At 47.2% G+C, this 20,227-nt stretch overlaps 1 protein-coding gene across 50 annotated transcripts in view; it reads right to left on the bottom strand.

Annotated features, from left to right (window-relative positions):
- Positions 1-20,227, bottom strand: part of LOC115079149 (GATA zinc finger domain-containing protein 14-like) — a 437,489-nt gene that overhangs the window by 254,281 nt on the left and 162,981 nt on the right. For all 50 annotated transcript variants that reach the window (XM_029582467.1, XM_029582591.1, XM_029582583.1 and 47 more), the window contains exon 10: positions 14,817-14,843. In XM_029582467.1, coding sequence (XP_029438327.1) covers positions 14,817-14,843 — 27 coding nt within the window. The remainder of the gene's footprint in view (positions 1-14,816; positions 14,844-20,227) is intronic.

The raw sequence follows: 20,227 nt of genomic DNA, 5'->3' as shown, positions 1-20,227 counted from the left end.
GGAGGCTGCAGCGGAGTCAGAAGCAAACCGGAGTCTGAGGCAGGCCGCAGGCGTGTAGCGTAGTCGGAAGCAAACGGGAGTCAGAGGCAGGCAGCAGGCTGTAGCGAAGTCAGAAGCAAACCAGAGTCAGAGGCAGGCAGCGGGATGAAGCGGAGTCAGAAGCAAACCGGAGTCAGAGGCAGGCAGCGGGCTGAAGCGGAGTCAGAAGCAAACCGGAGTCAGAGGCAGTCAGCTGGAGGTGAACAGGAACGCAACTGGAAGCAACTAAGATGTTGGGAACCTCGTTGCAAGGCGTTTAGGGAACGTGTGAACGCCGGTTATATCGGGAGCCGGGCGTGACGTCAGACGCGAGGGCAGGGCCGAGCTTCCGGGAGCTGGGCACGCGAGACCGGAGAGGAGCAGGCCCGCAATGGCGACTGCCACGTGGGAGGAGAGAGGCCACCGGGGCCCGGACCGGGCAGAATCCAGCGACTACTGGAGCGGAGGTAGGTGGGCCTGAGCCCTATCAGGAGAGGGGCGGTCGGGATCCCATCACTGGTTTTATGTGTGTAAATATCTGTATTAAAATATCCTGGAGTTCAGTTTGTGTATATGCATGTAACCTGGTTTTATGTGTGTAAATGTCTGTACTAAAATAGCCTGGGTCTCAGTTTGTGTAAATGTATGCATGTAACCTGGAATTATGTGTGTAAATATCTGTATTAAAATATCCTGGAGTTCAGTTTGTGTAAATATATGCATGTAACCTGGTTTTATGTGTGTAAATGTCTGTACTAAAATAGCCCGGAGCTCAGTGTGTGTAAATGTCTGCATGTAACCTGGTTTTATGTGTGTAAATGTCTGTACTAAAATAACCTGTGGTTCAGTTTGTGTAAATGTCTGCATGTAACCTGGTTTTATGTGTGTAAATGTCTGTACTAAAATAGCCTGGGCTCAGTTTGTGTAAATGTATGCATGTAACCTGGTTTTATGTGTGTAAATGTCTGTACTAAAATAGCCTGGGGCTCAGTTTGTGTAAATGTGTGCATGTAACCTGGTTTTATGTGTGTAAATGTCTGTACTAAAATAGCCTGGGGCTCAGTTTGTGTAAATGTCTGCATGTAACCTGGTTTTATGTGTGTAAATGTCTGTACTAAAATAGCCTGGGCTCAGTTTGTGTAAATGTATACATGTAAACCTGTTTTATATGTGTAAATGTTGGTTGTTGGTAGCTTTGTATTCTCTTTCTTGTCTCTTGTGTATATGCTTGTATTTATTTAAATAGAAATTTTGCTTTTCATCAGTGCAATGTTTAATTGCTTATCTTGATTTATTTACATTTGCTGACTTTGTTATGGAGTCTCAGTTTAGTGGACCCTTGGGCCGACCTGCAGGAGACTGGGAAAGATGTTCAATGTCTCTGGTACACCGCAGGCCGGGAGGAAGATATTCAGGCAGGACGTAGAGGTGCTCTTCACCCTGGAAGGAGCCCGTAGGAGCCCAGCTGCTGGGACTTAAGTAGGTTGATGATCTTGAGACTGAAGCGGGCAGGCTGATGAGCAAGACTGGGAACTGGAACCAGACTAGAACAGTAGGCAGGAACTGTAGCAAGACTCGGATACTGGAAACAGGCAGGAACTGTAGCAGGCAAGCAGGAACCAAGCAGGTACTGTAGCTGGCTAGCAGGAACCAAGCAGGAACCAAGCAGGTACTGTGGCAGGCAAGCAGGAACGGAGCGAGTTCCATGGCAGCTCACTCCGGGGTACGGAGCAACACGGAACCGGTGGGTAAGCCCGTTGCAAGGCAAAGACTGAGTGTCCGCAGCCGGCTTATCAAGGCCGCGGGGTCTGATGTCAGGAACTGGGCGGAGTCACCACTGGCGGGAAACGGCCTAGAAAATCGCCCAAGTGGCACCCGCACACGCACGCGCCTAGAGGCAGGACATCCATGGGAGGCTTCCCAGCCGCGCGGCCCTCGTGGGGACGCCGCCGAACAGGCTGCGAACTAGGCCAACAGCAGCGGGAACAGGACCAGGAACACGGAGGTAAGGATCTGGTTGCGGCGCTCGCGGCCAGAACCGTAACAGACTTTATTTTGTTTTTTTTGGTTTCCATGGCATAGGTATAGGTTCAAAAGATGTTTTTGTATTGTAGTTTGGTAACTTTTCATTATGTATTTATGACTTGATTGATACTTAATAAATCGTACTTTTGAAGATTTGCCAGTATAGCTTATTTTTTGTATAATGATTTTTGGATTTTCTATTTTTTTGATCTCTTTATATGATTTATTGATGAAATAGAATTTTTGAGAGTAAATAAAGACCACATCTTCAGGTAATATGTTATGGTTTTATTGGAAGACAAAGAGTTGTTAGTACTGAGACCTCATGGAATGAGTTCACTCACATAAGTGTATGACCAGTTCAGAATTACATGCCTCAACTCTGATTGTATATCTTTTAGTGAAGCACGTCCCAAGAGGGATACGTATAAATAAAGAGCCAAGGATGGCGCAGTGAACAGACATCTTAATTCTGGAACAGTAGCCTAGTGGTTAGAGTACTTGGCTACAAACCGGGCAATCCAACCTTCAGATCCTAGTGCCTGCTCCTCAAGATGTTGGGTGTCAGTTCTCCTTCATTGCCTCCGGTACAAGACCCTCTGTTACCATCCCATCCTCATCCCCTCACCAGCTCCTGCTCCTTCCTTGTCACTCATTTCTTCCCTGGCCTCCAGCCCATTCTTCTGTCTTTTACTCCCTACCGGCTTTCTCTTTCACCACTCACCCAGCTCCATTCCCACCTTCTATCACCCCCTTTACAGACCCATCCCATTGCTCCACAGCCCCCCAATCCTTTCCCAGTGCCTTTCACAGGCTCGCCAGTCCTCCAGGCCATTTACCCCACTCTAACTCCTTCCACACTCTTCAGTCTTTTTCTCTTCCCCTTACCTTACACCCTCACTCATACTCCCCCCCAACGAATATAACACCACAACTAGTAACCAACCAATTGTCACTGTGCCACCAAATCCCAGCTCTCCACCATTCTTTCTGAGGAACTATCTATCTGAGGAACTAAAACACATTAACACAACGGACGCTGACTCAGCCCTCACATCCTGGTCCACTATAACAAAGAAAGTTGCAGATCTGACATGCCCTCTAGTCTCCAAAACCATCAACTCTAATAACGAAAAGAAAAAAAACATGGTTAACCCCAGAACTTAGACACCTAAAGCGGGAACTTAGAAACAAAGAACACATTTGGCGAAAAAACCCTACTACTGCAAACATCTCATCCTTCAAAACCAGCATGCACCATTACAGAATCTCCATTCTCCAAACTAAAAGAGATTTCTACTCTCAAAAAATCCACCACTTCATTTATGACCCAAAAGCCATTTTATTTTGGCTTTTTTAAATATATCCAAAGCAAGAAACCTGTGAGGGAGTCGGTTGGACCATCAGATGACATAGGGGTTAAAGGGGCTCTTAGGGAAGATAAGGCCATTGTAGAAAGAATAAATGAATTCTTTGCCTCCGTGTTTACAAATGAGGATGTTGGGGAGATACCAGTTCCGGAGATGGTTTTCAGGGGTGATGAGTCAGACGAACTGAATGAAATCACTGTGAACCTGGAAGATGTAGTAGGCCAGATTGACAAACTAAAGAGTAGCAAATCACCTGGACCGGATGGTATGCATCCTAGGGTTCTGAAGGAACTCAAAAATGAAATTTCTGATCTATTAGTTAAAATTTGTAACCTATCATTAAAATCATCCATTGTACCTGAAGACTGGAGGGTGGCCAATGTAACCCCAATATTTAAAAAAGGCTCCAGGGACGATCCAGTTAACTATAGACCAGTGAGCCTGACTTCAGTGCCAGGAAAAATAGTGGAAACTATTCTCAAGAACAAAATTGTAGAGCATATAGAAAGACATGATTTAATGGAACATAGTCAACATGGATTTACCCAAGGGAAGTCTTGCCTAACAAATCTGTTTCATTTTTTTGAAGGGGTTAATAAACATGTGGATAAAGGTGAACCGGTAGATGTAGTGTATTTGGATTTTCAGAAGGCGTTTGACAAAGTCCCTCATGAGAGGCTTCTACGTAAACTTAAAAGTCATGGGATAGGAGGCGATGTCCTTTCGTGGATTACAAGCTGGTTAAAAGACAGGAAACAGAGAGTAGGATTAAATGGTCAATTTTCTCAGTGGAAAAGGGTAAACAGTAGAGTGCCTCAGGGATCTGTACTTGGACCGGTGCTTTTCAATATATATATAAATGATCTGGAAAGGAATACGACGAGTGAGGTTATCAAATTTGCAGATGATACAAAATGATTTAGAGTAGTTAAATCACAAGCAGACTGTGATACTTTGCAGGAGGACCTTGCAAGACTTGAAGATTGGGCATCCAAATGGCAGATGAAATTTAATGTGGACAAGTGCAAGGTGTTGCATATAGGGAAAAATAACCGTTGCTGTAGTTACACGATGTTAGGTTCCATATTAGGAGTTACCACCCAGGAAAAATATCTAGGCATCATAGTGGATAATACTTTTAAATGTTTAGCTCAGTGTGCTGCAGCAGTCAAAAAAGCAAATAGAATGTTAGGAATTATTAGGAAGGGAATGGTTAATAGAACGGAAAATGTCATAATGCCTCTATATCGCTCCATGGTGAGACCACACCTTGAATACTGTGTACAATTCTGGTCGCCGCATCTCAAAAAAGATATAGTTGCGATGGAGAAGGTACAGAGAAGGGCAACCAAAATGATAAAGGGGATGGAACAGCTTCCCTATGAGGATAGGCTGAAGAGATTAGGGCTGTTAAGCTTGGAGAAGAGACGGCTGAGGGGGGATATGATAGAGGTCTTTAAGATCATGAGAGGTCTTGAACGAGTAGATGTGACTCGGTTATTTTCACTTTCGAATAATAGAAGGACTAGGGGGCATTCCATGAAGTTAGCAAGTAGCACATTTAAGACTAATTGGAGAAAATTCTTTTTCACTCAACGCACAATAAAGCTCTGGAATTTGTTGCCAGAGGACGTGGTTACTGCAGTTAGTGTAGCTGGGTTCAAAAACGGTTTGGATAAGTTCTTGGAGGAGAAGTCCATTAATGGCTATTAATAAATTTTACTTAGGGAATAGCCACTACTATTAATTGCATCAGTAGCATGGGATCTTCTTAGTGTTTGGGAAGTTGCCAGGTTCTTGTGGCCTGGTTTTGGCCTCTGTTGGAAACAGGATGCTGGGCTTGATGGACCCTTGGTCTGACCCAGCATGGCAATTTCTTATGTTCTTATGTTCTCCCTGGTCTCATACCTCACCAAACCGCCCACATCCATAATTCCGGATGAAAAAGCTGCAAACAAAGCCGTGGAACTTACTATTTTCTTCAAGGAAAAAATATCCAACCTCCTGAATCCTCTTCGGGATTTAAAAAATACTTCCCTCCAACATCTTTTCTCAGCATCAACTCCATCACATGACTCAAGCCTGGAAGCCTTCGAACTAGCATCCTCGCTAGAGATTGAAAACATCCTAAAGAAACTTAAACCTGCTTCCCACCCTCTTGATTCGATTCCTGCTAATCTTCTCATAGCAAGCGCCAAAGTTATTGCTAAGCCAATCGCTCAAATCATCAATGCTTCCCTAAGTCAGGGCTCAGTGCCAACCCCACTCAAACTCGCCATCCTGAAACCTCTTTTAAAAAAGCCAAATCTCTCTCCGGATAACCTAGCTAACTTTCGGCCTATAGCAAACCTCCCTTTTATAGCTAAAATCCTCGAAAGAATAGTAAATCATCAACTTTGCGAATTCTTGGACAACAACATTCTCGCCACAATGCAATTTGGCTTCCATAAATCTCGAAGCACTGAATCCCTTCTAATTTCTCTAACCAACAACATTCTCTTCAACCTAGAGAAAAAACAACCGTGCCTTCTTATCCTACTCAATCTATCTGCGGCATTTGACACTGTAAACCATGACATCCTCCTAGACCGACTAGCAGAGATTGGAATTAAAGACACCGCTCTCAACTGGTTTAAATCCTTCCTACAAGACAGGTTTTATAAAGTTAAGATCAACAACAATGAGTCCCAGCCTATCAGTTCAAGTCTAAGTGTCCCTCAAGGATCCTCCTTATCTCCGACCTTATTCAACATTTACTTGCTCCCTCTCAGTAATCTACTATCTAAGCTGAATCTAACCCACTACCTATATGCAGACGATGTCCAAATCCTCATTCCAATTACCAAATCACTGCAAGAAACCCTTCAGTTTTGGAATTCATGCTTCATTTCCATATCCAATCTCCTTGCAGATCTCTGCCTGATCCTCAATACCAACAAAACTGAATTCCTACTCATCACCCAAGATGGCAACTACCAGCTCCCTAACACTCAGTCAATGGCACCACCCTCTCTATCTCCCCAGGTCAGAAACCTGGGAGTCATCATGGATAACCAACTGAATTTTAAAAGCTTTATCAGCAACACCATGAAAGAATGTTTCTTTAAACTCCAAGTTTTAAAAAGACTCAGAGCCTTACTTCACCCACATGATTTCAGATCAGTTTTGCAAGCAATCATATTCTCAAAAATTGATTACTGCAATTCTCTTTTACTTGGTCTCCCAGCGATCTCCTTAAAACCCCTCCAAATGCTACTAAATGCCACAGCTACGATTCTAACTAAAGCAAAAAAAAGGGACCACACTACTCCAATTTTAAAGAATCTCCATTGGCTCCCTATAAAATATAGAATCCTCTACAAAACTTCTACAATCATCCACAAATCTGTCTACAAAACCTCACACCTTGATCTCAGGATCCCATTGCAGTTACATTCATCCTCCCGTCCATTGAGATTGGCACAAAAAGGCTCTCTAAAAACCCCTCCAATCAAAATATCTTCAAACAAAAGAGCCTTCTCCACAGCAGGCCCTAACCAGTGGAACTCTCTCCCTTTAGACCTTAGGCTCGAACAATGCCCTATCACCTTAAAAAAAAGACTAGACCTGGCTTTTCACCCAAGCCTACGCCTGAAAGACTTTTTTAACACTCTCCCACCCTGGACAATTTCTTTTTGTCTCCCAATGCTTAATAAACCTAGAAACAATTTCAATTTCCTCCTGCTAACGATTGACCACTTGTTACATGATTGTTCCTAATCTCCAGTATGTTAGATTTCTATTATTATGTATTTCATAATGTGTTATGTAATTTAAATATTTCCTAGCTCCTCATTCCCATGTTCTCTTGTTCTCTGTAAGATTCATGTGTTAAGTCATTTCAATGTTATTTGTAAACCGAAGTGATTAGTAACATTGTTGCCAGAACCTCGGTATATAAAAATTATTAAAGAAATAAAGAAATAAATTCACACATCTCTGCTCTGCCCCCCAAACAGGGGCACTACCAGGTACTTAAAAGATCCGGAGCATGGGCCCATTCACACACATACACACCCCAAAAACTGAAGATACAGGGGCAACTGGCATATAGTCTTTCACTTCCTTACCTGACCCCCTCAACAATACCTCCCGACTCCTCCCCTCCCTTCTTACACCTATTTTCCATCCCAACTAAAACACTCCCACCCAATCTCCCAGCTTCCACTGTTCCCCCATTCCTCACTCAAAAGAAAATTAGGTTCTTACCTTTGATAATTTTTGTTCCTGTAGTACCACAGATCAGTCCAGACTCCTGGGTTTGGCCCCTCCCCCTCTAGCAGATGGAGACAGAAGTTTATAAACAAAAACTCCGCCTATATCTAGGCTGGTGCCACCTACAGTCCGGCAGTATTACTTAATGTCAGAGCAGGAAAATCACAAATCAAACTGGCTAACGAACCTTCTAACCAGGACCAACAACACCAGTCCAACAGAATCCTCATTACCGGTTCTCAACGCCCAACTTGGAAAACGAACCCAAGATACCGATAACAGACAGAAAAGGAGCAAAATAACAGACAGCAGCACGTACACTATGGGCTCTCCCGATAGTAGCACTTATCCGGGTGGGACTCTGGACTGATCCGTGGTAATACAGGAACGAAAATTATCAAAGGTAAGAGCCTAATTTTCTTTTCCCTGTACATACCCGGATCAGTCCAGACTCCTGGGATGTACCCAAGTGCACTTCACCTGGGATGGGATCCAGAAAGGCCCGCTCTAAGCACACCTTCTCCAAACCCTCCCGCACCGGGAGCCTTGACATCCAAACGGTAGTGCCGGGAAAAAGTATGCAAAGATTTCCATGTGGCCGCCCTGCAAATCTCTTCTGCCGAGATATGTTGACACTCCGCCCAAAAAGTGGCCTGAGAGCGAGTAGAATGGGCACGCAGCCCCAAGGACAGGGACCGACCCTGCAACATATACGCCAAATTGATGGCCTCTTTCAACCATCGCGCAATGGTAGTCTTGGACGCCACATTGCCCCTTCGAGGACCACTCCAGAGCACGAACAGATGATCGGAAACCTGAAACGCATTAGTTACCTCCAGATAACGTAACAGGACGCGCCACACATCCAATTTACGGAGGTCCTTAGCCAAAGGATCCGAATCATCAAGTTGCAAACACGACGGTAAGAACCTTGGGTAAGAAGGATGGAACCATACGCAAGGATACCCCTGACTCTGATATCCTCAAAAAGGGCTCCCTGCACGACAAATCTTGAAGCTCGGAAATCCGACGCGCCGAAACAATGGCCACTAAGAACACTACCTTCAGTGTCAAATCCTTCAACGTGGTTTTGCGAATAGGCTCGGAGCGCCACACAAGGCTCGAAGAACAAGATTCAAATTCCAGGATGGACAAGGCTGATGAATCAGAGGCCGCAGATGTTTCGCCCCTCGCAGGAAATGCGCTACATCAGGATGAGCCGCCACTGGTTTCCCCTGAATCAAACCACTCAAGGAACCCAGCGCCGCCACCTGAACCCGCAAGGAACTACATGAAAGACCCTTCGACAAACCGTCCTACAGGAACAGAAGGATATCCAGCACAGTCGCTCGCGTAGGAACCACGTCCCGGTCCAGACGCCACGATTCAAATAACTTCCAGACCCTAACATAAGATAAGGAAGTAGACGTTTTCCGGGAGCATAATAGAGTAGCGACCACCGGTTCCGCGTAGCCCTTAGATCTCAGCCTTTGCCTCTCAAAAGCCAGGCCGCTAGACAAAAGCTATTGACCTGGTCGAAACACACGGGTCCTTGGTGCAGAAGGTCCAGAACATACGGGAAACGGAGAGGCTCCTCCACTGCTAGGTTCAGGAGGTCTGCGAACCACGGACGCTGTGGCCACTCGGGCACCACCAGAACAACGTCCGCCGAGTGTGCCTCGATCCACCTCAACACCTTTCCTATGAGTAGCCACGGAGGAAACACATAGAGTAGTACGTCTGTTGGCCATGGAAGAGCCAGAGCATCTACTCCCTCTGCTGCCGTCTCCTGCCTTCGAGTAAAAAACCGAGGCACTTTCACATTGCGGAAGGTTGCCATCAAATCCATTGCAGGTGTGCCCCATTGAGCACAAATGAGCCGGAAGGCACCCTCCGCTAGCTCCCACTCTCCTGGATCCAGCCAATTTCGGCTCAAGAAATCGGCCTGAATATTGTCTACCCCGGCTATGTGGGAGGCTGCGAGACAACTGAGATGACGCTCCGCCCATGCGAACATGACACGAGCTTCGGACGCTACAGCCTGACTCTTGGTTCCCCCTTGTCGGTTGATGTACGCCACCATAGTCGCATTGTCGGACAACACTCTGACTGCCCTGCCGCGAATGAGTGGTAGGAACTCCAGAAGAGCCAGCCAAACTGCTCTGGTTTCCAGATGATTTATGGCCCACGACGCTTCCTGAGGCGACCACTGCCCCTGTAATGAACGCCGTAAGCACACCACTCCCCAGCCGAGCAGACTGGCATGCGTGGTAATGACCGTCCAAGAAGGGATCTCTAAAGGAACCCCGCGACTCAAGTTGGCCGGACACAACCACCAATCCAAGCTGTCCCTGGCTGCCAGAGTCAGGGGCAGGGGCAGATGAAATTCTTCCGAGAGCGGGTTCCATCGGGAGAGCAATGCTGACTGTAAGGGCCGCATATGAGCGAACACCCAAGGTACCAATTCCAGTGTTGACATCATGGACCCCAACACCTGCAAATAGTCCCAGACAATGGGCACCTGCTTGGATAACAATCTGCGAACGCGCGCTTGCAATGTGAACATTCAGTGTTGTGTAAGAGAAACCGTTCCCTGACGCGTGTCGAACAATGCTCCCAAAAACTCCAGGGACTGCGACGGCGTCAACTGACTCTTGGAGACATTGACTATCCAACCGAGCTTGTCCAACAATTGGAGAACCTGCTGGATCGCTGCTCGGCAGAGTGTCTCCAACTTGGCACGGATTAGCCAATCGTCCAAATACGGGTGCACCAACAGACCTTCCCTCCGGAGGTGCGCTGCCACTACCACCATAATCTTGGTGAAAGTTCGAGGCGCTGTGGCCAAACCGAACGGGAGCACCTGGAATTGAAAATGCTGCCCCAGCACTGCAAACCGAAGGAACTGTTGATGCTCTGCCCGAGATACACCTCCGTGAGGTCCAGGGAGGCCAGAAACACCCCCGGACACACGGACGCGATCACCAACTGTAAAGTTTCCCTTCGAAACCGAGGAACCCGCAGACATTTGTTGACCCCCTTCAGGTCCAGGATGGGCCGAAATGTTCCTTCCTTTTTTGGTACTACGAAGTAAATGGAATACCGGCCCCTGCGAAGTTCGTTGACCGGAACGGGAACGATCGTGCCGAGCTCCCTGAGACGATCTAGTGTGGCCTGTATCGCCCGTCGCTTTGCTGAGAACCCGCAAGGGGATACCAGAAAAAACGGAAACGGCTGGTGTAAAAAATCTAACTCGTAACCGTGTCTTATCACATCTAGGACCCACTGGTCCGACGTGATCCTGGTCCATTCCTCGTAAAAATGGCCGGGACGCCCCCTAATTCTGGGAATGGAGGAATGGACTGGCTGCCCATCATTGTTCAGGTTTGCCCCCCTGCACAGGCTGACCGGCGCCCGAACGACCGAAACGCCCGAACGACCGAACGCCTGAATGACCGAAACGCCCGAACGACCGAAACGCGAAAGGACTGCGAATAAGATTGTTGACGCTGTGCACTGTGACGAAAAGAAGAAACGGATCCCCAGGAGCCTCGAGGCCAGCAACTACTGCAAAAACGCGACCTGGAAGGGCCAGCCCCCTGAGACCACGGCCTGTCCTCTGGTAAACGGTGAACCTTATTCTCCCCCAGGGATTCAATCAAATCTTCCAATTCTTTACCAAACAACAGTCTCCCCTTGAAGGGCAAGGAACCTAGCCGTGCTTTAGAAGTCAAGTCCGCCGACCAATGTCGTAACCATAACAGCCTCCGCGCGGCCACCGCCGAAACCATCGTCCTGGCCGAAGTGCAAAGAAGATCATAGAAGGCATCCGCACTATAAGCGATCACCGCCTCCAAGCGACTCGCTTGGCGTGCTTCTTCCGGCGACAGAGACACATTGGCCAAGAGCTGCTGTGCCCAGCGGAGACCTGCCCGAAGGGAAAAATTACTACAAATTGCCACACGAATTCCCAATGCGAAGACTTCGAAGATCTTTTTCAGCTGCACCTCCAGCTTCGTGTCTTGCAAATCCTTAAGAGCAGTACCTCCGGTGACCAGAATGGTGGTTTTCTTTGTGACCGCCGCTACTGCTGAGTCTATCTTCGGCATGTGCAGCATGTCCAGGGCATCCTCCGGTAAGGGATAGAGTTTATCCATCGCCTTCTCCACCTTCAGCCCCAAATCCGGAGTGTCCCATTCCTTAAACAGCAAATCCGAGGCAGAAAAATGCAAAGGGAAGGCTAAAGGAGGCCCCCGGAGACCCAAAACGACCGGGTCCATTACTCCGAGCCAGGACTCCTCCTGCGGCACCTGGATCCCTAATTCCCCCAGAATTTCCGGGATAAGAGGTCCCAGCTCCTCCTTCCGAAACAAATGGATCACCTTCTGGTCAGCCCCCTCGGTAGCATGGGCCCCTCGGGAACCTGAGGCCCCTTGGTCTCCGTCCCCATCAACCCCTCTCGGGGGCTGGGACGGAAGCTCTGTATTCCCAGATGGGTCCCCCAGCTCATCCGTGTCTGTGGTCGATTCCAGCTCCCCCTTGGGAACCAAGGACCGGAGTGGTCGAGCCCTACTCTGGCCCTCCGACCCTGGACCTGGCTTGGACCTTTTCTCTGCCCGAGGCCCCGAATCCGGAGTGGAGGTCCCCCAGCCCTCTTCTTGGCCCGTCTACGGGCCTTGAAGGCCTTATGCATAAGGAGAACAAACGGGGACCCAAAGGACGAGTCCAAGGTCTCTTCTTCCTCCCCCTCAGAGGGATGTGGAGAGAAAGCCCCCATAGCAGAAGCGCGACTGTCCCCCTTTTGACCCCCCCGCTGTGGGGATAACCTTAGCGGAGGGTCATCCTCCCCCTCACACGCCGGCAACGCACCTGCCGCGGCTTCCCTCGGACCTAAAATGGCTGCCGTTCCCGCCGAAAACGCCGGCAAAGAAAACAAAATGGCACCCGTATCCGGCGTCCCCGAAGCCGGCCCCGCACTAATCGCCAGCCTGCTGACCTCGGGACCGGCGCGAACCTGCCTGCTGCCCCGGGACCCTGCTGGCGTCGCGGACCCCCCCCTCCCCGCCAGAAATGCATGACGAACACAGGCTGTCCCTTGACAGCCACGTGGCCGCAGACCCACAGGCCTGACATGCAGCTCTTCGAAGCATTGTGGACCCGACGAGGAAAAAAGGGTAGGCACAGTACAAAAAAGAAAATATCTCCCTGGCGACGGCGGTCCTCTACCTCCCCCCTCACAGGAAAAGGACAGGAGAGACGAGGCACAGACAAAATAAGTACTTTTTTTTTTTTTTTTTAAACACACAGACACAGTTACCGGTAGATCAAGTCTGGGTTCAGCTGGGGGGAGGGAACCGGGCACCCTGATGTCACCCCCAGCCCTGATAGACGCTGGCAGTGGAGCTCCCCCACGTAACAGCGGCCTCAACAAGATGGGATGGTCCGCTCAGGACCTCACTACTCTCTGGGAGGCAGGCTCGGTGACCAGCAGGCAAGCCTCTACAGTCCGAACCCCAATCCGTCGGCTTCTTACTCTCAAAATGCTTTCTCTTCCTTTTTTTTTTTTTACACACTAACTACCACCTAAATCTAGGCCTCAGCACAGACTGTAGGTTTGGCACCCTCTCCAACTGCTAGGAGACAGAAGAATACTGCAGGACTGTAGGTGGCACCAGCCTAGATATAGGCGGAGTTTTTGTTTGTAAACTTCTGTCTCCATCTGCTAGAGTGGGGGCAAAACCCAGGAGTCTGGACTGATCCGGGTACGTACAGGGAATCTAAGTTCTTATTCTCTCCATTCTACTGCCCAAACCCTAGGAAGAAGGGACCACCACAGTCTAGAGAGAGAAACCTGCAGACTGAAACTGAAATGCAAACCCTGGGAAACCAGACCTGCAGGCAGCACAAGCAGCGGAGAAAGAGAAACTCCTCCAGAACTGATCAAAATGCAAACGCACGAGAAATGCACATCCAATCACTAAAAACTGAACATTAATGCATACGAGAAATGCACATGCCCAAAGGCGACATCATCCAGTCACTAAAAACTGATCATATTCTCATCTATGGAAAGAGGGAGAAAACCAGAGAGAAAGAATCTCAGCTGGGAAAATTTGAGGGAATGGGGTCAATGGTCCATATCTGCAGTCATTTACTATTTCAGAAGTGGATGTTTCATTCTGATTACAAACTCTTAAATTAGTTCAATCAGTAAGTTGGTTTCACCAGCCATTTCTGACACAAATTGTCAACAAACGGGAGACAATAGAAACAGAAGTTAGAAAAATGAATTAAGAACATAAAAACATAAGAAATTACCATACTGGGTCAGACCAAGGGTCCATCAAGCCCAGCATCCTGTTTCCAACAGAGGCCAAACCAGGCCACAAGAACCTGGCAAGTACCCAAACACTAAGAAGATCCCATGCTACTGATGCAATTAATAGCAGTGGCTATTCCCTAAGTAAACTTGATTAATAGCAGTTAATGGACTTCTCCTCCAAGAACTTATCCAAACCTTTTTTGAACCCAGCTACACTAACTGCACTAACCACATCCTCTGGCAACAATTCCATGATACCATGATCCTATATAGCAGCAGATAAGAGCCATAAAGGTCCATCTAATCTCCTGCAGTTAAAATCTAGCCTCAAATCTGAATGGGGGTAAGAGAAGTGGGAGATAAGGGTCTAAGAAGTTGGCCAAATGTAGGAAAATGAAAATCATGTCTACGCGTTACATTCAGAACAGCAGAGCTGGCCTGCTTGCTATGCACCCCAGGTCTGGGAGAAAAAGGCGGCACCAACCCCAAGCACAGGGAGATCGAATCGTAGTTTTCTCCGACGCCTGCACTGCTGGCCCTTGTCATTTTATTTTTTTTACAGATCTCAGGGGACTCGGAAGTCCAAGTCCCAGCATTCGACGGGGGAGAAGCGAGATAAGAACAGGCCGCTCTCGGACGGCGCTGCTGATCGGAAGCTTAAAGGGACCCAGTCATCGCAATGCTCCCCCTCAGCGAGTGCAGGCCTGTGCCTGCCAAGCACGTGTGACCCCCTTACCCATCCCCTCCCCTTTCTGAGAAAGTTACATAAGTTTTAAGCAAGCGATAATTAATGTGAATATTTATCAGAAGCTAAAGTTTAGGCTTACCTCATGACTTGCATGTCCATCACCATCCTAAATGAAAGAAAGAGATCAGTGAGATTAGGGAGAATCTCTCCTGGGAAGGTCACAGAATAGCAAAGTCACTTTATAGGGGAGACCCCAGGGTGAGAAACAAACTCCTGATCACCAGGAGACTTCTGCCCAGTCTGAGGATTTGCTTTTGCATTAAAACCTTCCCATTTAAACTCCGCTAGGGTGAGGGACCGCTCGTGCGATCTCTGTTTCAGCTCATCCCATAATGGGGTTTACATATAAAAGAAATATCCCACTTCATCTGATATCTGACCCAAATCTGAGGATGAGACATAAAACCCAACAAGACCAGAACCAGATGCTTTCTCTCTCTCCTGGTTTCCTTATTAATGTCCAATGAATTGTATGTCCCAGTATGTACTAAAAAAGCCTGGGATCAATGTGTGTAAATGTCTGCATACAACCTGCTTTTATGTGTGTAAATATCTCTATTACAGTAGTGTGGGACTCAATTTGTGTAAATGTCTGCATATAACCTTGTTTTATGTGTGTCAATATCTGTATTAAAGTAGTCTGGGACTCACTTTCTATAAATGTCTGCATGTAACCTGGTTTTATATGTGTAAATATCTGTATTAAAGCAGCCTGGGGCTCATTTTGTGTAAATGTATGCATGTAACCTGCTTTTATGTGTGTAAATGTCTGTACTAAAATAGCCTGGGGCTCAGTTTGTGTAAATGTCTGCATGTAATCTGGTTTTATGTGTGCAAATGTCTGTACTAAAATAGCCTGGGGCTCAGTTTGTGTAAATGTATGCATGTAGCCTGGTTTTATGTGTATAAATGTCTGTACTAAAATAGCCTGGGGCTCAGTTTGTGTAAATGTATGCATGTAACCTGGTTTTATGTGTGCAAATGTCTGTACTAAAATAGCCTGGGGCTCAGTTTGTGTAAATGTATGCATGTAACCTGGTTTTATGTGTGCAAATGTTTGTACTAAAATAGCCTGGGGCTCAGTTTGTGTAAATGTATGCATGTAACCTGGTTTTATGTGTGCAAATGTCTGTACTAAAATAGCCTGGGGCTCAGTTTGTGTAAATGTATGCATGTAACCTGGTTCTATGTGTGTAAATATCTGTATTAAAGTAGCCTGGGACTCACTTTGTGTAAATTTATGCATGTAAATGTCAGTTATTGGTAGCTTTGTATTCGTGTGTCTTGTCTCTTGTGTATATTTTTTTATTTAATCAAAAATAACTTTTTAGTATTTCATCGGTGCAATTTTTAATTGCTTATCTTGATTTGTTTACACTTACTGACTTTATTTGGTTTTCTTTGGTTTCCACGGCACAAGTATAGGTTCAAAAGATGCTTTGGTATTGTAGTTTGGTAACCTTTCATTGTGTATTTATGACTTAATTGATATTTAATAAATCATACCTTTGAAGATTTGCCTGTATAGGATATTTATGTATAATGCTGTTTGGATTTTCTATTTATCTTCTTGATCTCTTTATATGATTTAATGATCACACAGAGTTTTTGAGAGATAATAAAAGCCGCATCTTCAGGTAATGTGTTTAGATTGTATTGTTGTTAGCACAGAGACCTCATGGATTGAGTTGACTCCCTAGGACCAGTTCGGAATTACTTGCCTCAACTCTGATTGAGTATCCTTTAGTAAAGTTCCTATTCTCCCCATTCTACTGCCCAAACCCTAGGAAGAAGGGACCACCACAGACTAGAGAGAGAAACCTGCAGACTGAAACTGAAATGCAAACTCTGAGAAACCTGACCCTGCAGGCAGCACAACAGCAGAGAAAGAGAAACTCCTCCAGAACTGATCAAAATGCAAACATACGAGAAATGCACATCCAATCACTAAAAACTGAACATTAATGCATACGAGAAATGCACATGCCCACAGGCGACATCATCCAATCACTAAAACTGAACATTAATGCATACGAGAAATGCACATGCCCAAAGGCGACATAATCCAATCACTAAAATATGAACATTAATGCATGTGAGAAATGCACATGCCCAAAGGCGACATCATCCAATCACTAAAAACTGAACATTAATGCATACGAGAAATGCACATGCCCAAAGGCGACATCATCCAATCACTAAAAGCTGAACATTAATGCATACGAGAAATGCACATGCCCAAAGGCGACATCATCCAATCACTAAAAACTGAACATTAATGCATACGAGAAATGCACATGCCCAAAGGCGACATCATCCAATCACTAAAAACTGAACATTAATGCATACGAGAAATGCACATCCAATCACTAAAAACTGAACATTAATGCATACGAGAAATGCACATCCAATCACTAAAAACTGAACATTAAACGGGGCCGACTCGCCTCGTGCGGGGAGGGCCCCCCCCTTAACATGGTGTCTGCCGGAGGGGGGGGACCCCCCCCCACCACCCTACCTGGCGTCCTGAAGGGGCCGGCGCGGCGGCGCACGATTCCCTAAGGGCGGGGAGGAGCGACGAGATGACGCGTGCGGCGGCGCCGGCGCATCATCAACGTGATGACGTGAGCCCCGGGGTCTCTCGCGAGTCCCGGGGGCCTTAAGAGGGCGGCGAGCGCAGGCCTCGGCCTTTTCCTTGCCTGCGCTCGCTGGTTCGAGTGGGAGCTGAGCTGCTCGGGAGCATCGGGGCAGCGTGCCCAGAGGCCGAACGCGATCGCGAGCGGGGGACGTCCGGGAGAACGGACGGAGGGGGCAGGCACTGAAGCGGACGCCTTAGGAGAGCACGAGGACCCACAGGAGAAGAAAATTTAAAAGAACTGCCCCCCCTTTTTTGCGGCATCCCGGCGCCGGGACCGATGGCATCCTTGGCGATTCGGCTGGGCATTTGAAGAGGCAGGCGGGCGCCAGCAGCAGCTTCGGGGCACCACGCGGAGAGCATTGGGGCACCCCGGAACGCGATCGACTGCGTGGCGCAATGCCGGAAGGGCCGGACAGAAAGGCGAGGAGGAGGAGCAGGCACCGGGCGGCAGGCAGTGAGTCAGCAGACGCTGTGAAGCTGAACGGCGGAGGCAGCAGAGACTCAGCTGTGAAGCTGCACGGAGGCAGCAGAGACGCAGCGGCAGGAGGAGAAGCAGCACTGTGGTTGCTACGGGGAAATTAGCACAGATCTGTGCATCTTGGAGCTGCAGGCTTGACCCGGAGGAGGGCTGCAACAGCGCTGTGAAGAATTTAAAGACACAGCCGACGGAAATACAAGAGGCAGACAGGACTCCCAGCACAGCTGAGCACGGGAAACACGTGGACAATTGGAGCTCAAGGAAACGGGAGCTGACTGCAGGAGCGGACGAGGAAGCCCCAGCGCTCCCCCCCCCCCCCCATCGTTCGGAAGCGGCAAACCGTGAGTAGACAATCGTAAATTGTTGAATAAAGAAAGAGAACAGTCCTGTGTGTTGATTGTGAGCATGCCGGGGAAAGGACCAGCGAGAGCACGGCAGTGGCGTAGCCAGAATTGATTTTTTGGGTGGGCACAAGGTTAACATAGGTGGGCACAAGGCATGCAGGTCTAGTTGTTTTCTTACTGATAAATAATGCCATATACTGCACCCTAGAATGGCTTTCTAAGTAGTTTGCAACAGCCATTATGTGTCATGTATGAAACTTTAAAATAATTTACTTCAATTATTTCAAGTATAGAAAACAATCAAATCCAATCATATAATAAAACAAAAATTAATGTATTCTTTCATGAACCATCTTTGCAGAAACCCAGAAATCTTCATAAATACAATAAAATATAATTAATCATCAGAACAGGTGCAGCGCAGAGCTAGGGCAATTCACATTACAAGTAACATGAAAAAAAATTCAAATTCTGGTGTAATCTCAGCAAAAAATAACCCTCCACTGCTATTTTGTGAAGTAACAAACTCTTGCAAAGAAAGAGGCATCTGGAACCTTGCCAAACAATCACAGCACTGACTCTCAGGATTCAAACAGCAACCTTATGAAAAAGCAGCAATGCAAATACTACACCAGGCCCTAGAACATTAATACATCACCTATGGGAATAACAGAACAAGCTGGACTACTACTACAGAGAAACTATATGCTAGAAATACTCATTTCTGTCACAAACAGGCAAAACTGAGACCGACCCTTACCTAATATAGAAATAAGAGACTATAAATTAGAAACAGAAACATGTAGATAAAGCCAAAATAGAAAGCCTGAGAAACTAAAATGTCTGAACAGTGGAATACTTAAGAAAGAGCAAAATACAAAAATATAAGAATGCACATTCCCAAAGATGACATATTTAAATTGCTAACATCTCTCTCTCTATATATATATATGTATTATTTTTTTTTACCTTTGTTGTCTGATCTTTGTATTTTTCTAATCAGTTGGTCCTGGTCTCTCTTTCCCATTTTTTCCCTTGTCGCTCATTTCCTAATTCCTCTTCAGTGTCTTTTCTACTACTGTCTTCTTCCCTTCCACACACACACACACACACATATATACATAAATGCTTTCTCTCACAGACTCCCTCACACACTCAGGCTCTCACGCTCATATGCTCTCCCTCCCCCCCCCCACCCCAAGCTTACATTCTCTGCAGACACACATACAAGCTCTCACTTTCTCACCCCTCCCCAGGCTTATATTCTTATGCACACACAGACGCACATCCAGGCACCCATTCTCATCCACACACACAAACCCATTCTCCCATTCTCACCCACACATACACACATTTAAGGTCCCATTCTCACCCACACATACACACTTTCAAGCACCCATTCTTACCCACATATTCAAGCTTCCATTCTCACCCACACACACAAACCCAGGCTCCCATTCTCATCCATATATATACACATTCAAGCTTCCATCCTCACCCACATATTCAAGCTTCCATTCTCACCCACATATTCAAGCTTCCATTCTCACCCACACACACAAACCCAGGCTCCCATTCTCACCCATATATACACACATTCAAGCTTCCATCCTCACCCACATATTCAAGCTTCCATTATCACCCACACACATTCAAGACTCCATTCTCACTCCCATACACACCCAGGGTCCGATTTTCACCCACACACACACAAGGCTCCCATTCTCATCCTCACATACACATTCAAGCCTGTGCACAGTTTCCGCTTCCTCCCCCCAGAGCAGGAAGATCAGCTGGCCTCTCCTGCTGCCACTGGCCTCCTGCTATCTTCGGGCCGTATGGCCGACCGATCTTCCTGTTTGGGGGGGGGGGGAGGAGAGCGGAAGCGCCGCGCACAGTTTCTGCTTCCTCCCGCCAGAGCAGGAAGATCAGCTGGCCTCTCCTGCTGCCACTGGCCTCCTGCTATCTTCGAGCCATACGGCCGACCGATCTTCCTGTTGGGGGGGGGAGCGGAAGCTGTGCGCGGCGCT

This window comes from Rhinatrema bivittatum, chromosome 1 (genome assembly GCF_901001135.1).
Source record: "Rhinatrema bivittatum chromosome 1, aRhiBiv1.1, whole genome shotgun sequence".
NCBI lineage: Eukaryota > Metazoa > Chordata > Amphibia > Gymnophiona > Rhinatrematidae > Rhinatrema > Rhinatrema bivittatum.
The sequence above is the reverse complement of the archived record's forward strand: the minus strand, read 5'-3'. Positions and strand labels throughout refer to the sequence as shown.